At 42.6% G+C, this 16,984-nt stretch overlaps 1 protein-coding gene across 1 annotated transcript in view; it reads right to left on the bottom strand.

The window, feature by feature from the left end:
* Positions 1 to 1,051: 1,051 nt before the first annotated feature.
* The window catches only part of MTARC2 (mitochondrial amidoxime reducing component 2), an 18,317-nt gene continuing 2,384 nt past the window's right edge, over positions 1,052 to 16,984 (bottom strand). Inside the window, exons 3-7 of the mRNA XM_084624658.1 lie at positions 12,965 to 13,127; positions 10,586 to 10,726; positions 8,452 to 8,513; positions 8,302 to 8,373; positions 1,052 to 3,628 (exon numbers count right to left, since the gene is read on the bottom strand). Of these exons, the coding sequence (XP_084480784.1) occupies positions 3,502 to 3,628; positions 8,302 to 8,373; positions 8,452 to 8,513; positions 10,586 to 10,726; positions 12,965 to 13,127 (565 nt within the window). The 3' untranslated portion in view covers positions 1,052 to 3,501. The remainder of the gene's footprint in view (positions 3,629 to 8,301; positions 8,374 to 8,451; positions 8,514 to 10,585; positions 10,727 to 12,964; positions 13,128 to 16,984) is intronic.

Here is a 16,984-nt window from a genome sequence, read left to right on the forward strand (position 1 = left end):
CCCAGAGCCAGGCCAATTCTGCCCCTCAGCCCCACCCAGAGGTATTCTGTTCCTGTGCTTCCCCAACATCCAAGATAACCCCAAATCTCACCCCTCAAGTTAAATCTGCATATTCAGCCTCTATCAAGAAAAACCTCATGTTCCAGACAAACTCTCCTCTCATCCCACTCTGCTCTCCTCAATGTTCTCCTCCCCACCCGCCACCACCATCACCTCTATGGGGGTGGGAGGGAATCAGTGATTAACTCCTGACAGGCTGTGGGCATTTTATAGCGTCTTCATTTTTTCTACAGGAATTGCTTCAATTTGAAGAAGGGAGAAAGCGGACCACCTCGTATTTATTTGTTGGTACAATAAAGGTTATCACATTAGCTACCATATCCATTGTCACCTGAGAACGCTAGTGTTAAAATTTTCAGCAGATATTACATCCCCTCTAGCAGGAATAAGCTACTGTGACAAAGTTCAGAGGTAAACGCTGATAGCACAGTTACATAATCTGTTTGAGAGCTCTCTTTGGCAAACTGCTGCCAGATAGGATGAAATAGAATTAATGATTTAAACAGGGGCCAGTCCTGCAAAGTTAAGTATATGCTTTATGCATGTGACGGATCTTAATGGCTGCTGTAACTTGCCTTGACTAGTAACAGCCCTCAGGGAACGGTTATATCAGCCTGTCAAGGTTCCTTCCCCACTCTGAACTCTAGGGTACAGATGTGGGGACCTGCATGAAAGACCCCCTAAGCTTATTCTTACCAGCTTAGGTCAAAAACTTCCAAGGTACAAACTTTGCCTTGTCCTTGAACCCTATGCTGCCGCCACCAAGCGTGGTGAACAAAGAACAGGGAAAGAGACCACTTGGAGATGTCTTCCCCCCAAAATATCCCCTCAAGCCCTACACCCCCTTTCCTGGGGAAGGCTTGATAAAAATCCTCACCAATTTGCATAGGTGAACACAGACCCAAACCCTTGGATCTTAGGAACAATGAAAAAGCAATCAGGTTCTTAAAAGAAGAATTTTAATTAAAGTAAAAGAATCACCTCTGTAAAATCAGGATGGTAAATACCTTACAGGGTAATCAGATTCAAAACATAGAGAATACCTCTAGGCAAAACCTTAAGTTACAAAAAGACAAAAAACCCCAGGAATATACATTCCCTCCAGCACAGCTATTTTAACAGCCATTAAACAAAAGGAAATCTAACGCATTTCTAGCTAGATTACTTACTAATTTAAGGAGTTATGAAGAGCATTCCTGATCTGTTCCCAGAAAAAGCATCACACAGACAGACCCTTTGTTTCCCCTCCCCCACCCCCCAGCTTTGAAAGTATCTTATCTCCTCATTGGTCATTTTGGTCAGGTGCCAGCGAGGTTATCTTAGCTTCTTAACCCTTTACAGGTGAAAGGGTTTTGCCTCTGGCCAGGAGGGATTTTATAGTTCTGTATACAGAAAGGTGGTTACCCTTCCCTTTATATTTATGACACAGCCAAAGATGTCAAGGGTACAACAGGTTTCAGAGTAGCAGCCGCGTTAGTCTGTATTTGCAAAAAGAAAAGGAGTACTTGTGGTACCTTAGAGACTAACCAATTTATTTGAGCATAAGCTTTCGTGAGCTGCAGCTCACTTAATCGGATGCAGTGTTCCAACCACACATTTAATGCCTCATGCACACCAAGGATCACAAGGGAAGCAGGGAGCGCAGAGCTGGCTCAACCTAACCAAAGATTCACCCAACCCAGCATTCTGTCCCTTTGTGCTACTAGACTATTGTAAATGGACCACAGCAGGGCCAGGATCTAGTCTACTTTGAGTCTTTGTTCTTAGCTACATAACACAAGATAAACAAGAAGGTATCTAAGCTCTGATGTGTCCTGTACTGGAAGGATTGTTCTGCATCAACATGCTGGCTTCAGGTTCAAGGATGATTCTTTGACAACATCCACACAGATCCAGGCTGCTAATGATTCTCTCCCCACATCAGAAATCTGAAGATTTTTCTGCACTGAAGCCTTTCTCCACAGCAATGCAAGGGCACTTGGATACTGAACTTGGCATCTGCTTCTTACACAAAGCATTTAACTTTAGGGCTTTAACAGTAGGGCACCAGGGGGAAGGGCCTTTTCCAAACGGTATATGAAGCAGCAGAGAAATAACTAAACACCAACTTAGGTAAGATGTAACATCAAATGGCAAAAGCCAAGAGAACAAGTTCCTCAAATTGCACATCATATTAAACAGTAGTTAGGACTCTAGTTTATATTTTGATTTATATTTATTTCTAGAGTTAAAATCCAGTTTACAGTTTTACATAATTGTAGAAAACCATCGTTGAATTGTCTGATTAACAATGTTTATATAATCTCATTCCCCTAGCTGCTTCAATTAAATAATTAAATTTCCATCAGTTAAAAAAGTTAAACATTTGTATTAAAAAATATTCATCTGAACTTATCTACCCCAGATCCCACAAAAGCCCACTTTTAATTACTGTAATTTTAATGGATTTAAATTTTGTTCAACTTCTTTATGCTCAGGAGCATGAGCACCAAATTCCGCCCATGGGGACACTTGTTCTTCCACTGCCTGCCACCATTCACCACATTGTGCACGAACAAGGTTACATTTCTTCAGGAGCTAATACTGGGATACATGTTGCCACAACAATACTTAGCATTTATATAGCACTTTACAAACATCAGTCAATCCTCGGCAACAACAATGTGAGATAGGTAGGCAGGCAAGCAGGCGTGCATTACTTGCAACAAGCATGGTAAGTGCTTCCCCAGTACTGTTAACTAATTAACTAACAGTACTGTCAATAACAGGCCTACTTCTTCACTTTACTAGGTTGTTATTCAGGAATGTTCAAACAGAAAGGCACTTCAATGTTCACAATAGAAAGTAGAGAATCTAAGCTCCAAAACATTCTAGCCTACTTCATGCCTTGTCAGAACCCACTCTTTTACTGGTTCAGAATTTCTTGCTCTGCCTGCCAATCCACAACAAAGTAACGAGAGATCAAAACGTTCCAAAGGTAGTTCTCTTAAGACATTACAACTTAAATAGGAATTTAAAACATATGCAAACCTTGAAGGGAACATTCAACTATTATTATCCAACTTGTTTCACCCTCTTGCCTCATTCCACAGATAGCAATAATACAAGTGTGCATGTGTAAGACTGAAAAATCACTTTATAATCTGATCTAAGTGTTGGACAGTTTTCCTTTTACACTCTAATGGAAAACTAAAGATTTAGTTTTAGATTGAGGGGCTCAAGGCACATTAGTGAACTGACTGATCTGAGAAGACTTTGGCACCTCACAGGATCTGTGGACAATCAAGGACAGTGTACTTTTACACAGTCCCAAAGAATGGGGGATACATTTTTTTTACCTCAAGATAACATCAAAGAGTTATTTCAGGCTCTGCGCTCACAGAAGAAAAACATTTGCATATATAAATGAACAATTATTTTCCACTCAAAATGCATCTTCCGTCAACGGACTATCTTGTACACAGGGTCTCCAACCTGAAGCGTTCCAGTTTTATCAATTCCATAATACCATCCAAACCAAGGGTGGGATTTGTAAAGATGTCGCTCAGAAGGATCGCACAAACGGTAACTGCACAGAGAAAATGATCATTATTAATCACTTAAGGAAAAACACAGCTTCAAGAAGTAGAGAAAAAAAAGGGAGGGGGTTGTTTTAAGTTGGAGGAAACACAACAGAATAAGAAAAGGAGTACTTGTGGCACCTTAGAGACTAACCAATTTATTTGAGCATGAGCTTTCGTGAGCTACAGCTCACTTCATCGGATGCATACCGTGGAAACTGCAGCAGACTTTATATACACACAGAGAATATGAAACAATACCTCCTCCCGCCCCACTGTCCTGCTGGTAATAGCTTATCTAAAGTGATCATCAGGTTGGGCCATTTCCAGCACAAATCCAGGTTTTCTCACCCTCCACCCCCCCACACAAATTCACTCTCCTGCTGGTGATAGCCCATCCAAAGTGACAACTCTTTACACAATGTGCATGATAATCAAGTTGGGCCATTTCCAGCATAAATCCAGGTTCTCTCACCCCCTCACAAAAACCACACACAAACTCACTATCCTGCTGGTAATAGCTCATCCAAAGTGACCACTCTCCCTACAATGTGCATGATAATCAAGGTGGGCCATTTCCAGCACAAATCCAGGTTTTCTCACATCCCCCCCCCCCCCATACACACACAAACTCACTCTCCTGCTGGTAATAGCTCATCCAAACTGACCACTCTCCAAGTTTAAATCCAAGTTAAACCAGAACGTCGGGGGGGGGGGGGGGGAGGGGGTAGGAAAAAACAAGGGGAAATAGGCTGCCTTGCATAATGACTTAGCCACTCCCAGTCTCTATTTAAGCCTAAATTAATAGTATCCAATTTGCAAATGAATTCCAATTCAGCAGTTTCTCGCTGGAGTCTGGATTTGAAGTTTTTTTGTTTTAAGATAGCGACCTTCATGTCTGTGATTGCGTGACCAGAGAGATTGAAGTGTTCTCTGACTGGTTTATGAATGTTGTTATATAATGAACTTATATATAATGGTTATATAATGGTTTATGAATGTTATTATATAATGAACTTATATCAGTACCCAGATTCTGTGTATGTGTTTAAGACATAAATAGAATCCACAGACATTATGCCCTAGGTAACAGAGGTTAATGGGGTTTTTTGAAGTAACTTTAATATCATCCCTTCATTGTAAATTAGCAGTAGATCATGTTCTGGGATACTCTTCACTCATCTCTCTTCATACCACTACCACTATTTAAAAAAAACTGAACAAAAACTTAAACACTTAAAGAAATATGCAGCATTTAAATACACAAGCAGCCCAGCACATATGGGCTGCCCTACAGTAGTGCACCCTGGACAAATGCAGTGGCGGAAAATAAATGGTTATAAATAAATAGGTCTGTTTCAAGGTTCCATGGAATTATGAAGAGTAAAGGTAATTTTTGTTGAAGTACAATAAGATGTGAATAAAGTTTTATGGCACATCAAAAATTTAGGATGGAATAGTCAATAGATTTTCTTTTGGCAAACACAATGAACTGAACTTAGTGAGGCTACTGCTGTGAGTAAATTATCTCACACACGCATAACAGTTTTCGGGGCTTAAGTACCAGTACAGTTTAAATAGCAGTAAACTAGTTAACACTGCTGGAAGGAGATTATCTGGGTGCACTGACAGATCTGACAATTCAATTCTTAGTTCAGCGTGCAGAGGCAGGAAAGAAAGCTGATAAGATGCTGGCTGTATTAAGGGTCCAAAACTGCAGACCCTTACACACTTGCCTAATTTTACTACCGTGAGTAATCCCATTGATTTCAAGAGAAAGTTAAGGATGATTGGGGTAAGTTATTGCAAGATTGGGGCCTTGAAGTATACAAGTCAAAGGACACATGGCTTTACAGGGCGAAGGTTAGAGAACACTTGAAGTATGCTCTCTCATTTTGGTCATTTTAATGGATGCAAGCTAGTTAGACGGGTGACAAGGTAGGACAGGTAAGATAATTAATGGAATGGAGCAGCTCACATGAGAGACTGACTGATCATTGTCACGCACACAAGTAGCTGAAAGCCCCAAGCTATTGAATGGGTCTGACAGTTGGGCCAAATAACTCACCATCTGTGAAAAAAAATGAAGAGTCCTTTTGGCACCAGATTAACAAATTTATTTGGGCATAAGCTTTCGTGGGCTAGAACCCACTTCATCAGATGTATGAAGTAAAAGATACAGTATAAATACATGAAAGGATGTGTTAGGTCAGTCTAACAAGATAAATCAATTAACACAAGGATACCATGGGAGGAGAAATAAATTTTGAAGGGGTAAGAGAGTAGTCCATTACAGACAGTTGACAAGAAGGTGTGAGTAACAGTAGGGAGAAATTAGCATTGGGGAAATTAAGTTTAGATTTGGTAATGACCCAACCACACCCAGTCTTTATTCAGGCCTAATCTGATGGTATCTAGTTTGTAAATTAATTCCAGTTCTGCAGCTTCACGCTGGAGTCTGTTTTTGAAGTTTTTTGTTGAAGAATTGCCACTTTGAGGTCTGTTATTGAGTGACCAGAGAGATGAAGTGTTCTCCTACTGGTTTTTGAATGTTATGATTCCTGATGTCTGATTTATGTCCATATATTCTTTTGCGTAGAAACTGCCATGTTTGGCCAATGTACTTGGCAGAAGGGCATTGCTGGCACATGATGGCATAGATCACATTGGTAGATATATATCCTTTCATGTATTTATACCTGCTCCTGTATCTTTTACTTCACACATCTGATGAAGTGAGTTCTAGCCCACAAAAGTTTACGCCCAAATAAATGTGTTAGTCTCTAAGGTGTCAGAAGGATGCCTCGATTTTTTTTGCTGATACAGACTAACATGGCTACCACTGAAACCTGTCACCATCTGTGTGCAGTCTCCCTCAAAGAACCAATGAAACCGTTGCATGCAAATTAGATGTAGACTAAGGGTGATGACTGGTTGCGTTACCTGTGGTATCACAATGGTCTAGGGACTCTTGGCATGGATGCTTAACTATAGCTGTACACCACATGGGTGTATTTCGTAAAGTCAAAATGGCTCAGAACTTAAAAACTGGCCAGCACTTCCGGTGATATTCTAACCTGATGATATTCTAAACAAAGAGAGCTCTCAGCCATGTTTTTAACTGTTTCCATCACTTCACACTGACTCAACAGACATTCTAGGGTTCACTGTGACATTCCTGTAATCTATTATATAGACTACACACACTGCAACCTTAATAAAGTCAAGCACTCAGTAGTCAGAAAATGCCAGAATAAAGGTTGCCTGTGCTATCTTAATTTGGGTATGCATCATGATAGTCTTTAATTACATGATCACTATTATTTTTTCCTCCCTCCATCCCACTACTTTTCAGTCCCAGTATTCTTGCCCAGCCAGTCCCAGAATCTACTAACTCCTCATCCCATCTTAGTTTCCTCCCTCTCCCATCTACTAGCTCCCAGTCTTCCTTCCTCGGCTCCCAGCTGCAGTCTCCTTGCAAGCCAATTGCAGTCCGTCCATTTTCTCCCCTCCCCATCTCCTTGCCCAACCAGTCTCAATTCCCTCCCCTGCCAACTACCAGTCCCCCTCCTTTCCTGCCCCACCAGTCTCCAGTCCCAATTTCTACCCCCACCTCCCACAGGGTCCAGCTCTTGTCCACTCTGCATTCAAATCTGAATCAGGCAGTTTCCTCCTCCACTATGCCCCAGCCCAGCAGGGGTTCATTTAGAGCACAGGAGAGAAAGTCTCCCTGCTCTCAGTTCAGGTGCCCAGACCTGGACCTAGGCCCATCCCACAGCAGCCCAAAGCTTGAATTGCAGGAGAAGTCCTGCTCAGCCTCAGGCTGGAGAATGACTAGTGCAGACAGAATCTTCAGGGAATGTATCTGGTAAAATTCTATGAAGTCTCTACTGAAAGTTTTCAAAGGCTTATAATTTGGCCTCATATGGGAGGATTTTCACAGGGATAGCAAGAGGCACATTCCTGAAATAAAGCCCCACCACCACATGTGAAGACCCTCATCTAAAGCATGGGGGCACTAGAGCTTTACAAAGAAAAGATCACCAAAGTTTGGGGGAGGGGGGAGTGTTAAATATGGGGAAAACATTTTTCTCTAGCCTCATTCTCAGAAATGGCTAAATCTCTGGCTAAAATCCAACCCCACTCTCTCCCAAACAACAAAAACAAAGCCTGCCTAAGGCAGACACCTACCATGCAAAACTTCAGCCCAAGTAGTTAAAGTTTGGCAAAGTTATAAGTAACTGAAAAAGGGTTCTTCAAACGGGAAGTGTGAGGCGACCTTAAGAAAGGTGATGCTACTTGCATCACCAATAATACTCTTTGTCTCTAACACACACACACACAAACTATAGTTTATCTATTTGTAGGACAGATATAAATGATTACCAGCTACAATTAGACAGTTAAATTATGCAATGTAAAAGATTGTATACTTTGGGTCCAGTCTTTGCCTAGACTATACAGGCGCACTATACTGAAAAGTGGATCAAGGAGTCCTATATATAGGATGTGGGTGGAGGAGAGTTTTAATGAGTCCTCTTTTCAATATAGTGCATAGGCAAGGACTGAACCCAAAAGTTTGCAATTTAAAAGGTTGTATGAGTACACGCAACACACGTTTCAAATGCCTTCTTTTTAAGATAACTGCTGAATCAAGATGAGACACTATTATTTTTGCTACCTTTTCAGTGTTTCCAGTGGCTCCTTTCTGTCAATGATCCCAGTTTCCGGATCAACAGTTGTTAAAATACACCTGTAATGATAGACAATGTTAGGCAACAGCAGTTACTCAATATTTATTTGTCCTTCAAGTATATTCTTAAACCCTTACCTGGGGCAAGCCATTGTCCCTTTCATCTGCACATTACCAATTTGTATCTTATTCCAGGAATCCTAAGAGAAATGTAAACATTAATATAATATTATATTTTCACAATATTTGCATTTAAATATTTCCCAGAAGTTGGCTTTGAGCACGGTCATTACTATAAGACGAAGCATCATTTTACAGCATCATGCTTTCTTGCATCCTCATAATAAGAGCTAGAATAGATATGCTATTATTTTTAATAAAACATGTTATCATTGCATTTGTCAACATCAGTATATTAATCATCTACTCAAAGCAGACTGATCAGTTTTGCAAAAGTTACAGGGTCAGCTGCATGCATTACCAAATTGCTTCAGATACACGCCACTAAAAGGTGACAACCAGATCATTTAAAATGTGCCTGTCTTAAACCAGACATGGTTTTTATTAAAAACCCGTAATTTACCAAACATAAAATGCAGGTTAATACAAAAAGGGAGAACCAAAAAAGCCTTCTGCAGAGTGTATTTTCTAGTCATGAGTGTTTGTGTTCCGATTTCACAATTGATAATTAACACTGTATTTAATCTAAAAAATTTTAAGTTAACTACAGTTCCACAAAACGTTATCAATGAAAACAAGCAAAGTCAGACTTCACTTATCAGCCCAGAAGATTCCTAATGCAATCCTACTTGGAAGACAGAGGCACAATCCTGCAATGGGAATTTTAGGTCCTCAGGAGCAAAGAGGAACTCTCCAGAGTGAACCCAAACATGTAAAATCTGCACCACTCCACCATGTAAACCCACAGTTTTATCTACACTAATTAAATGTTGAAAGTTAGAGAACCAATAAATATGCAGCAGTTATGGTACTATTGGACCATCAGAATGAGCTTTTATTTATAAGCAAAATGTGATAAAATATCACACACACTCACTCCCAAATTTTTTTTTCCTCTATCATTAGACGTCTTATACTGTACATAAGATTTCCCATTTGAGGTCTAAAGGCAAGCATGAAGTCCCAGCCTCACATTTTCAATACATTCATTTTATGCTTCACTAGGTTGCATAAATATCAATTAATATCCACAAACCTATTATCTCCCTTTAAACTTTGCAAGCATTTATAGTATAATTTCTCAGGCTCTATTTGTACCTGGGAGTCAGCGACTGGTGGCCAGATGTGCCAGGGCAAACCCCAAGATAGCGGCTTTCCTTATATGTATTTGGGGTTTACACCATTGCAGCTACACCAGTCACTGGCTATTGATGGCTAAATCAGAGTTAATCCCAAGTACAGCCAAGGCTTTAGATGTTCTTTGGACTCTATATCCCAAGGAAATAGGGTTCTGAAGAACACATCCAACACTCAGAACAAATAGCAATTAAAGTACTGTAGATCAGGGTTTTTCAAACTTTGGGTTGCGACCCACTACTGGGTCACGGCACGTAGACTCTGGGTCGCTCTGGTCAGCACCACCGACCGGGACGTTAAAAGTTCTGTCAGCAGTGCTGCCCAGCTAAGGCAGGCTAGTGCCTATCTGTTTTGACACTGCGCTGAGCCCTGGAAGTAGCCAGCAGTGGGTCCAGCTTCTAGGCAGGGGGGCCACGGGGCTCCGCGCACTGCCCCCACCCCAGGCACTGGCTCCGCACTCCCATTGGCTGGGAACCACCAATGGGAACTGTGGGGGTGGAGGGGAGACGGTGCCTGCAGGAGAGAGTTGCGTGAAGCCGCTTTTGCGCCTCTGCCTAGGAGCCGGACCTGCTGCTGGCCACTTCTGGGGCGCAGCGCAGTCCGCGGTGCCAGGACAGGCGGGAAGCCTGCCTCTGCATCCTGGCTGTGCTGCTGACCGGGAGCCACCAGAGGTAACTCTGCACCCCAATCCTCTGCCCCAGCCCTGAGCTCCCCCACAAACCTGGAACCCCTTCCTGCACCCCAAACTCCTCATCCCCGGCCCCAGCCCAGAGCCTGCACCCCAGCCCAGAGTCCTGACCTCCTCCTGACCCCCAACCCCTCTGCCCCAGCCTTGAGCCCCTCTCACACCCCGATCCCCTCATCCCCAGCTCCACTGGGTGGCGGGCATCAGCAATTTTCTTCAACTGGGTCCCCAGAAAAAAAAGTTTTAAAATCACTGCTGCAGATCATTTACCTCCTCATAAGCACTGCAACCCGTAACCACAATATTTGGTCTGAAGTTCTGTATTTTAACTTTCTTCTCCAGCCTAGTATTTAGATCTTCCAACGAAGCTTCTGAGAGGATCATGGCCGGGCTGCAGTCAGGATAGGCAATCTACAAAAATGAAGGCAAATAAATCCTAATGCTCCTACAAGAAAATGCTTCTCAACAGTCAAAGTCTGCAGAACTTTCGATGGCCAAGAAACAGATAACTGTGAACTGATGGCCATATATTTAGCCACATAGTTTTATGTTGTTGTAGTCACATTCTTAAGACTCAGGGGCAGTATTTTGAGAAGTGAAATAATTTGCCCCTTCCCAGCATAGTAGCCATTGTAAATTAATAGTAAAGTTTGACCAAATACAAATTTCCATTTATAAGTTGTTTATAAAATATCAATAATAGATAGAAGAATATTACAGACACGAGTTTTCCGTGTTGCAGATATCAGTAGAAGATATTACAGAAGGTTATAAGCAACCCATTGAGTTGTTGGACTCTAACAATCTCTAATCAATTAACCATTTGATAAAACATCTATTAATCATTTACTACTATTTTATAAAATGATTTATAAATGGAATTTTCATATAAAAGGTGACCCCTATTTAATTACAAAGTCCAGAACTATTATTTTTCTAATTTTTTTTCTGCAAGTCAAGTGTTTCCTTCAGCCCACAGAGAGCCTAGTTCCTAATTCTCTACCCTTCTTTGCATACCACTTGGTCAGCATGAAGTTTATTTGCATATTTATAGTTCTCTGCCTAGGGATGTCTTTCTCTGGAGTGTCAGAAAAAAAGACAATTCCCTTTCCTGTCCCCAGACTTACAAATAGCAAACTGACTATGTTTTTCAATATTTCCTTATTTCAATCTATATCAAATGAGATTTTCTGATAGACTGAATCCACTCTATCACAAACTCTGGGTAAGAGATTTACTCAACAAACATTATCAAAATTAAGTTGCAATTGATCATTAATGGCACTGACTTTTTGTCATGGAGGCTGCCACTTTGGCAAAAAGCGTTACTAAATAATACTTTAAGAAAACTCCCTCTGCACACATCCGTACATGGGACAAGCGTAAAAGACTTTGAAGGCAGTTTTCAGGAGAGTTTCAGTGCACACTGAAAGTCTCCCTTCCCTCCCAAACCATCCTTTTTTCCTTGCACACATTGTACAAAATCTGTAAAATGACAGGTAGTCTGTACCTCCCCTCTCTCAAATAAGTGAAAATGTGCAATGAAATTTGTTTACATTGCTCTATCCTCCACATTAACATCAACAGCACCACGCTGTGCTCCCTGAGTACCTGCATCTGCCGAATTAGCACCTTACAGTATCTTCTGTTTCAGTGAGCGCTTCATTGAAACCATTACCCCTCTTAATGGTCTTAATTAGTCTTCATTTACTTGTCAAGAAGACGCACACAGAGAGTAGAGATTTTAATATAACTTCTTGTACATGTTTTCTGTTTAAGCAACAACACCAGGTAAAATGCCGATGCTCAATAAACAACAACACTCACAGCTGCAGGGCAGGGTACTCAATCTGCATCTCCATGCACTACCAAAGCCAACTATACTCCAGGGGGAACTCTTACCTGGAGAAGGAGAGATACTGTTTTCAACACCCAGCTCCCTTGAGGATTTTGCTTAGGGGAGGTACAGTGGAGGATGGGAACGAGAGGGAGGAAGGGCAGCTGTCCATTCCTGACCCCAGGAAGCAGAGGCTGCCAAAGGAGTGCACTGATTTAGCACATCACCCAACTTCCCTGCCCTTGTACCCGGTTTCTAATGCAGTGGTTGCAGGCCCACTCCAAGGGAGAGGGGATTGTGGGCAGCTTGTGCTGCCATAACCCTCTTTTGTGTGGGCTTTCCTCAGTGGAAGCACTAACCCTCTGATTAACACAGGGCTCAATCCAGCCACTATAGTATCTGTAAACAAAATAGAAGTAAAGACCGTTCATATTAGAACAGTGCTGCACAGAACCAGGGATAGAGACAGCAGAGGGAGTTTCAGGACACATTGAATTTATCAATAAACTGCCTTCAAAAACCCCAGCATCTCTCATTCATTAAAGTGCATCAGGAGTTCCCCTTAGTCACATGCTGGGTCACTTCTTGTCAAAATGACAGCCTCAGATTCTGTAGCTCTTCGTGTTCAATAACTTTAATTGATTTAAAACACCATTTAAGCAAGCGAGCAAACCCATGGGACTGCTCATATGCATGAAGTAGGTATTTCAGTATGACCAGGCTTCCCCATAGAACAAGTATTACAATAGGAGGGTTGGGTGGGAAGGAAGACACACACAAAAAAGGATTATCGAGGAAAACTTTCACCTAACCTCATCTGTGGATCGGAAAGTGGTGAATACGTCTCTGGACTTCCTAGGGGCCATGTGTGGCTCAAAATGCACCAGTCGATATGACTGTGTATTCAAGAAGGTGGTGAACCACTGAGCTGCCTCATCTCCACAGTCCCTGCCTTGGATATCCAATCCAAACAGCCTAAAAGAAGCGTGAGATAGTTTAAAAGCAGAGAACTCAAGTGGACTTATTTTCATCTCCACAATCCAAAATCAAACATCTTGCTTTTATAAAACAAAGAAAAAGATGCCGTCAATGAGCTCTCTGAGTGACGATAAAGAGATTAAATATGGAATTTTTGGATTCCGACTAATTGTAAGTTCAATTCTGGACCCACTAATACATTCTGCGCAAATGTTTAAAAAATCCAAACAAATCCAGTACATGCAACGCCAGTTCCTTGCAGACAAGCAACCAGAACAGTGGTACTGATAAATACAGTAATCAAATTTCCCACCTGTTAGGGATTGAACAAGTTAGGCTGAGTTAACTGTTACAACAATGTACTGTAATACACAACATCCATTTGCCATGCTAGATTTAAAAGAAAAAAGTGAGATTTATTCTACACACTTGTGTCAATAATACCAAGTATAATTCCACTCCATTTTTCATTTTTAAAAGACAGAAAACCTTTACCAAAAGATACACCAATTTAGATTTGATCAATTTAAGCAAGTGAATGACAGTTTTCAAAAGCAGTTAGTCACTGTCGATCAACATTTGTTAATCCCATCCCTTGTGATTAAGGAAGTGTTGCCTCAAATTCTAGGGGCATAAGAATTTAGACAAAAATGAGAGATTATGCCACCTAAAGATTACATCAGGTGACACTTTTATCAACACAAAGATAGTCTTTCTGTTCCTTAAGCATTTTTTATTAAGGGGCAAGGATAGACGATACCATAGTTAAGGCTGCAAGATGGTTTCTGTTTAAAGCGGATATTGCGTCCTTTTTTTAAATCCACATACTCAGTCAAATTAGCTTGAGAATGGGTTTGTCAATTCAGAAGCCAGAGTAGAGTGCGTGAAACAAATTTAGAGTCATTTGATCCTGCAGTTCCTGACAAAATAACCCCTCATTTTGGGGGAGGGCTGTGTAAGTCCAACATTTTCCCAACACAGGAAGGTAAAAATAGGGTGATATATGAAACTTGTCTCTCTGAAGTACCCCTTATTATAAATGTGTGCAAAGCCCTGAGTTATGGAATGAGATAGAATCACAGAACCATAGGGTCAGAAGGGACAACAAGGATCATCTAGTTAGGGGGCCCTACCAACAGGACAACAACTATAATGGCTACCATAGTCCTCTGACACCATTTCTCAGCCTGCGTGGAGTAAGGGGTGGGGACAGAAGGAATCAGAAACTCCTGCTGAGGCAAATAGTGAGGCTGGTGTATGGGGTGAGCTAAACAAGTGACCAACCAGAGCTGCACAGCCCCCAACACTGCACAGCCTGAGACATTGTTTTAGTTTCAGTTTTAAAACTTAACTGTGGGAGCTACCCCTGGAGTCCCTGTGAGAATCCCACCGCCCACAAAGGGAATCGAGCTCTATGGCAGTTAGAGTTGCCAGACATCCAGTTTTCGACTGGAAAGCCCAGTCAAAAAGGGACCCTTGTGGCTCCGGTCAACATGGCCTAATGAGCCACTAAAAGTCTGGTCGGTGGCACACCGGTGGCTCCCTGCCTGCCCTAGCTCCACATGGTTCCCAGAAGCAGCCACCAGGTCCCTGCGGCCCTTAAGCGCATGGGCAGCCACGGCGGCACCGCACACTGCCCTGCCCCCAGAGCTGGCTCCACAGCTCTCATTGGCCGGGAACCACGACCAATGGTAGCTGCGGGGGCGGTGCCTGCAGGTGCCAGGGCAGGACATGGAGCCTCCCTGGCCCCCCATGTGCCATGGGGCTGCAGAGACCTGGTGGCCGCTTCCTGGGAGCTGCAGTAAGTTCACATGGGGGTCCCAAAATATGTAGCGTGGGGAGTGGAGGTTGTTGTTTTTGTATAAACACCCCAATGTAGATTCACTCCATCATGACAGAATGGCAGCCAAGACATATTGAAGGGGTGTTGTGATTGTGACCCCATGCACCAGATCGCAATGCTGCTCACTCGAGTGGGTGAAGTTCTTTCAATTCATGCACAAATCTGCACCAGTGAATGAGTAGACAGAGACAGTCCTCACAAACAGTTGAGATTTACGTTGCCTTCCCAATAGAATCAAGAAGAAAGGAGAGTACTGGCCAGGTACAGAAACGAATTCCTTTTCCAATAGGAGTAAACAAGCTGGGATGCAAATTTACTGCAGAGATATGTATTGCAGGGAACATCACTGAAGTGTATTCTTATTCAAATTAGAAGACAGGGGCCCAGAAGTGTATGTCTGTGTAGGGTCTGATGATGGATTAATCCAGGCCTGCAGGCCAGTGGCTCTCAACTTTCCAGACTAGTGTACCACTTTCAGGAGTCTGATTAGTCTTGCGGACCCCAAGTTTCACCTCACTTAAAAACTACTTTCTTACAAAATCAGACATCAAAATACCAAAGTTTCACAGTACGCTATTACTGAAAAGTTGCTTACTTTCTCATTTTTACCATATAAATTATAAAATAAATCAACGGGAATATAAATATTGTATTTACATTTCAGCATACAGTATATAGAGCAGTATAAACAAGTCATTGTCTCTATGAATTTTTAGTACTGACTTTGCTAGTGCTTTTTATATACCTGTTGTAAAACTAGGCAAATATCTAGATGAGTTGATATACACCCTGGAAAACATCTGTGTAACCAAAGAAATACACATACCCTTGCTTGAGAACCACTGCTGCAGGCTAAGGATAGGGGGAGTCAGCATAGCATGAGCCCTGGTGGGAGACTCGGATGGAGAGACTGCACAGAGGGACAGGAACCTACGGGGAGCTCTTCTCTCCATCAGGGCAAGGAAACAAACCTATGGGGGCCCCTCTTCCCCAGCCCAAGAAGCTCTAGGACCACCCTTTGTCCCAGTGCAGTCCTGAGGGAAGTTACTCAGCAACTTACCTCTCTGGCTGCTACCCTAGAGACTCCAGCTCCGAGCCCTGTCACAAGGAAAACCTGCTTGGCACTGTCACAGGGCTTTCCCAAGGCAGGCTGTCTGCCAGGGGAGGAGGAGAGTTGCAGATCCATCTGTCTCACAGCCCTAACTCTTTGCCCCTCACCCTCCACTGCCAGCAGCTCCACCTCCCTTCCCCTATTTCAGGCTGCAGGACAGGGGCCCCAGCCCTGCCTCCCAGCACAGAAAGTTCCCAACTGGGTGGACACAAGCAGCCCACAGGAGATTCCAAAGGAGCCCAGTGGTGGTGGCTAGCAATTTTTGGGCTACTTTTTCACATAATCAGAAAGCCTGATAGAAGACAGGAGAGGACCCTGCCCCTGCAGCCCCCAGGTAAGAGGGCTAAGAGAGGTAAGAGGGCTTTTTTGTTTAAGCTGGCCAACAACACAGCACTGCAACACTCCATCTCAGGACTCAGCCTTAACATACAATTTGCCTAAGAAGGTGCCAGGGATGGAGCCGGGGGTTAGGATGAGTTGCGAGTGTTGGGAAGTTAGGGAATGATTTATTTTTTACTTATTTATTTACTTATAACCTTAACCCCTTCCTTCCCCAGATCCTATTTTCCTGTACCCAATAAAGTCCCCCTTTGCTATGCTGTTATTTTGGGTGTGTCAATCCTTTGCAGGGGGTTGTGTTTGTTTGCTTTATTGTCCCTTGTATAGTGGGCTTTATATTTCTTGCCAGCTACCACTACCATTTAATTCTCTCAAAGAACAGCAGAGCAATGAGTCACAGTGGGTGGAGGCACCAGGCACCAGAAGAGAACCCAGAACCTAATCCTGGAAGGAAAAAGAGGATACGCCACTCCGAACATCAGTGATAGCAAGCACCAAATAGAAGGGGGGGAGCTCGAACCACAGCACAGAGGAGGGACTACAAACATTTTTTTTAAATGA

This window comes from Lepidochelys olivacea (assembly GCF_965140295.1).
Source record: "Lepidochelys olivacea isolate rLepOli2 genome assembly, chromosome: 3".
NCBI classification, from domain to species: domain Eukaryota; kingdom Metazoa; phylum Chordata; order Testudines; family Cheloniidae; genus Lepidochelys; species Lepidochelys olivacea.